We start from the raw sequence: 5,223 nt of genomic DNA on the forward strand, positions 1-5,223 counted from the left end.
GTGCAGGCCTGCAGGTCTAACAGCGAAGCCTCAGGTGATGTTCCATCAACCCACACCTTCTCTATGTGCAGGAGAACGTCTTGTGCAACCTCAGCAAAGTGATTTACGTGACCGTCCTGGCACTAAAGCTACATTTCACAACCGCACTAATCTCCTGTGACAGAAAGGAGAAGCCATACACAGAAGAATTTCCTTGAGGAGAAAACATCTTTATTTTGGTCATAAAAAGCAGATTCAGCCTACTGAAGTACGAGCTCCTTGTCAGAAACCTCTCAGAAAACAAAATCCAAGTCGGTTAAAGTATTTTTTTTTAACAAACAGGTCGATGTCATATCAACTGCTCTAAAATCTAAATATAGGAATGACATTTGAGGAATGAGTAGTTGGGCTCATCTGAGGTTGATAAGTGGTTGATAGAAATATCTCTTCACACGTTTGCCTTCCTGTAATGCATAACCTTGTCTTAAATGCATCCAAACAGCTAAACTCTAAATACGAAGCGAAGCATCATGTCATGCATCGTCCAAATACAGTTTTTATTTAGAGGTTTAGTTGCTTACGGTGCAACTTTAAGTAACAATGAATACAAAGACAACATGAATGGATGTGCTTCCTGTTTCCATGACATCTGGGTCTTAGCTGTTATCACATTGGCTCATAAACTGGCTGAAATCAGAGATCTGATCCCTTGCACACCCTGAAGTCCAATTCACAAACAGACCAATTTAGCAACTTGCTGCTGATGATACAGAAATTTCTGGAAATGAAAGTCTTTATACAGGAACATAAATCCACTGATGTTGCTCGGTTGTCTGGATGCGGCTGTTTGCCATACTGAGGCCTACTGGTGTTTTACCTTCTTGTCGATCCAAATCAGCAACGGAAAATCTACTGTCAACATGACTGTCTAATTTTGGACTGAGCCTAAGTTGGATTTGTTCTGGTGATGACAAAGAAGAACTAAGAAGAAGCGCTAAAACTTTGCAGGCTTATATGAAACCAAACTATTAAAACTCACTGCAAAAAGAAAAAAAAAACACATCGCTTATCTATTTCTTTCCGATTGGAGAGGTGTCAGCGCACTCGAGCAAACAAAGCACTGCTAAAACGCATAATGAATGTACCAGAACCTGCTCACGGTGTTTTGAACAACACAAACTCTAGTTATGTCCATATGTCAGAAGTATACACCCCCGCTCCCAAATCAACCATAATGCTGTTTCATCTCATATACTTAAATAATAATTCCATATAAAAGCAAATGTCTGACGCTATTGGTCTAATATGAACACATCAGCAACAGTGACACAAGCCTGCAAATGTGCAACAAGCTGCAAGTCAGCATGTAGTAGTAAAATAAACTTCTCTCTAACAGCCACCTATAACTCAGCTCATTGTATTCAGGTTCTAGCTGAATGTTATACAATATATTCATGAAGCAGAAATATTACATCTGTCAGCATATCAGCAGTATGACTGCCTCAACAACAACTGGTTCAGTAACTCAGTCACACAGTAAATGAAAGACTTTTTGGTCATAAACAGCAAAACAACTACATTCTGAGTGATGCACATGAGCTTTTTGTAAACCTTTAAGCCACATCTAAAAGCCCTCTTTTTGTTGATTTACATGTCATTTTTAATGCATATGTGGTCCCCAGTTGATACGCACAAAAATAAATCAAAAGAAGAGTAAAAGATTCACTTTCGGCCCAGATAGAACCACACCCCGTTGGAGCAACATTTCATCTAGAGGCCACCATTTGATCAAATTTTATATCTAACTTGAATAAAAAGCTTGAGTGTTCACTGGAACCATTCCAACGTTTTTCTGTGGACTCCACTTTTATCCTGCAGCTCATCCGCCTCCTCTGGGACAGACAGGCATCCATGTCAGTTTTCTGTAGTTTGCACTTGAATAGAGGACAAGCACTTCCCCATGCTGTGGAAGAGTGGTGTTATAAACACGTCTGTCAGAGTCCTCCATAATGTCTGCACTGACGGTAAGAACATCATCACACTCTGGATGACGGGCATCACCACCCTGCAGAGACAAGGCCAACACATGCATTAAGCTTTCATGCTGGTAGTGAGAGAACTTGTTAGTTGTTTTTACAAGCAGCAGTCCATATTTCTGTAGGATCATTTGGAGAGGAAGCAAAACGTACGCTTCCATTCAGCGATGGCTTTGTTTTACAAGACCAACAGAGCTAATCTAAAACACTAGATCCATAAGGTTGTGCTGGATGAAGCGGAGTAAGCTGTTCTAAACAGGCAAGTCCTGAATCTGGATTTGAAAAATGAAAGAGAGTTGATGTTTTAGATGTCTGGTGGTGGAGAGTCCCAGAGCCTTAAAGCAAAGCAGCCGAATGCCCCTGGTCTCCATGGTGACAAAACAGGTAAAGGGACATGATGATGAAGAGAGGAAGAGGGAGATCTGAGGGAACAACATGGACAAGTTCAGATGGACATGAAGAGGAGAGGTGATGGATGGCCTCAATGTGTACAGAAGCATTTTAAAATCAGCAAAACTGTACTTGACTCCAAAGACACTGTAAGCATTAGGTTCTGGTATTGTTACATAATGAAGGATGAACGGAAACGTATGTCCCACAGGTTGTAGACGTGTTCCTGCTTCAACACACCTGACTCAAATGACATGAATCAGCTTATAAACTTCAGTACAATGACGCATTCATTTGAGTCAAGTGTGTTTTAGCAGGGTTAAAAGGTCCTCGCGGACCAGAGCTGGACACTCCTGTATGTGTGTCAGCAGACTTCTGACACACATACAGTTTATTCCTCTGTGACTTCGCAGCTTCGTTTGGCAGAGTTACTGTTATGCAACAAGTCTGCACACAAAATGGCATCTGAGAATCTGCATCACTTACAGAGAATATTATCAGGGAAAACGGGATTTTTAATGCACTCATTTCCTCTGGATCAGCTTGTGTTCAGTGCTGTTACCATGGCAACCATAGCATGCTCACAGAGATGCTCTGGTTAAACATAACTAATCTATATATATATATAGATCAACTTTTTAGTGATTTGAAGCCACAGAAAAGTTTCCATGCAACCTTTGTTCAGACCATTCAAATAAAATACATTTCCAGTTCCATCACGACAGCCAAACTTTTTGTTTCCTAATGAAAATGTTCTTTTAATGTGTTTAAATGCTGCCTTCTCGTACTGTTATTGTCCAATGTGTGAGACGACCCAACTACAAAGACTTTCACTGTACAGTACAGACTCCTGCAGCTTTCTCCAGTGTATTTTAGGACCATGAAAACTCCTTTGAAGCAGCGCCTCCCTGTGTGATCTTCCACCCTGACATTCCAGATGAACTGACCGGCTCTGTGTCCCAGCTCAGCTCTCTATTGATGAATACCTGCAACTTGACTTAACATGTAACTCATCTTGTGACCTCAGTGATGTGAAAGGTCACACAAAAAAGTTTCTCTGCATGCTCTATGTCCACCTAAAAAATGTCCCACTTTGGTCTGAAATATAGGCTTTATACTGCCTTCTGTCTGGCAAAGCAAGAGCGCAATTTTCCCCTCACACTACCAATGAAACTTGACATTCCTCTAAACTTTCCATCCAGCTCTTGCATGCGGGCTTTAAAAATGCTCTTTCATTAAGTTAATGGACTCTTTGGGTTGTGGTCAGGGACATATGCACACAATTTGCTCAAAAACCTGGAAGCACCTGGTAGGTAGCGTTGACATAAGCATGACATAATTATCCAAATATAAATTATAAAAACAAAATGCAGCGGGAATGTTTGGGTGCTGTGCTTCATGTGACGTAAGCTGCAAAAATAGCTTCAGTAAAGAACCAGAGAAAGTGTGTTAGTTAGAAGCAGGGGTCCGTGACAGAAAGGAATTCAAATTTAGCCTCTACTTATCATCATTAGAATATATAATTATTTTATTCCTCTGGTTTTTAAAGGTGTTTTATGATTTCACTCTTATTGTTTGACAACCAAACAGGAGCCTGAGGCAGAGCAGATTCTCCTCTTACCAAATATGAATACAGCTGAGCAGTCCAAAGACCAGTCCGAGGATGAAGGCCATGGGCACAGCCAGCAAAGTGCTGAGGAGGCGGTAAAAGATGAATTTGACCAGCTCAAATGCGGCGTGGCTGCCGATCCACACTCTGTCAAAGCTGTGCGTGGAAACAGGCTCTCCGATGACATCTTCAAATCCCACCTGTCGAATCACAAAAGTCAGGGGCCAAACAATGAAGTCCAGCCAGGAAATGGCTTCAGAGATGATGGATTTAACGCGACTTCCAGGCATTCACGCCAAAGATCACCAGCTTGTTAGACGATAACAAACCTTTTTTTTTTTTTTTTTTTTTTTACAATAGATTTCTAAAGTACGCGATCATTCCCTTTCTCCACACACACTTTACCTTCAGATGCAAGTTGATGTCGTTTGGATCCCGGTCCGGACCGGCTGCGTACACCTTCCCCTTTTTCGATAGAATCGGTTCTATCGATCTGTTGAACTCGTCTTCGTCCATGATAATGCTCGTGTCCAGTTTTTCCTTCTCCAGCCCCATGTTGTGTTGTGTCAGCCGGGCAGAGAGCGTGGAGAGAAGCTGTGCGCCGGCGCGCCGGTGCGCACTGCGCCGCGCGGACTGAGCGGCACCCCGCCCCGTGTGGAAAGCGGCGCAGCGGGGAGCCGAGGAGACACAACAAAGTTCACAGTCACTTCCCACGACAACTTTAGCAGCCTGGTGATGAGAGACACTACTGTACTTGGGGTTGGCCTGCAGTCACGGAGCCATGCAGCTCAGCAGCCTTCATGGCTGCATGTTTACAGTCATGTGATTCAATGTGATCATCCTGCAAGATTGTTTTCATTTCAGCTACATGTTTTCTGTGCATTTGTGCTTGGAAAAACATGTAGTCCCTGATCTTCAGCAGGACATATCACTTAACACTTTCCCATAATGGTTCTTTTTTAAAGTGAAGAAAACACATTCATGTTTATTTTTTCACATTGTGAAACCACAAAAGCTGGTTTCTTACTGTCCCTGGAGGAAAACACAGTGCCACACCTGCAGCCCTGATTTATCACACATTCTCTTTCGGTTTTTGGTCTACGTGGATTTATTGCTTCGTGCTTTGATCTCACAATCAGCCAACATTGTTGGAATAACTACAGACATTCACATACCTAAACAGGAACCACAACAGGATCTGATTTCTGC

The 5,223-nt window shown here is 42.2% G+C and overlaps 1 protein-coding gene across 1 annotated transcript; it reads right to left on the reverse strand.

The window, feature by feature from the left end:
* Positions 1–206: 206 nt before the first annotated feature.
* Positions 207–4,661, reverse strand: cav2 (caveolin 2). Its single transcript, XM_079248197.1, has 3 exons — positions 4,420–4,661; positions 4,027–4,214; positions 207–2,044 (listed from the first exon to the last, which is right to left on the reverse strand). Exons 1-3 carry the CDS (start codon positions 4,567–4,569, stop codon positions 1,894–1,896), a joined length of 489 nt encoding a protein of 162 aa, XP_079104323.1. The 5' UTR covers positions 4,570–4,661; the 3' UTR covers positions 207–1,893.
* Between the last annotated feature and the right edge of the window lie 562 nt (positions 4,662–5,223).

The sequence above is a fragment of the Telmatherina bonti genome (assembly GCF_933228915.1).
Source record: "Telmatherina bonti genome assembly, chromosome: 2".
In the NCBI taxonomy this organism is placed as follows: Eukaryota; Metazoa; Chordata; class Actinopteri; order Atheriniformes; family Telmatherinidae; genus Telmatherina; species Telmatherina bonti.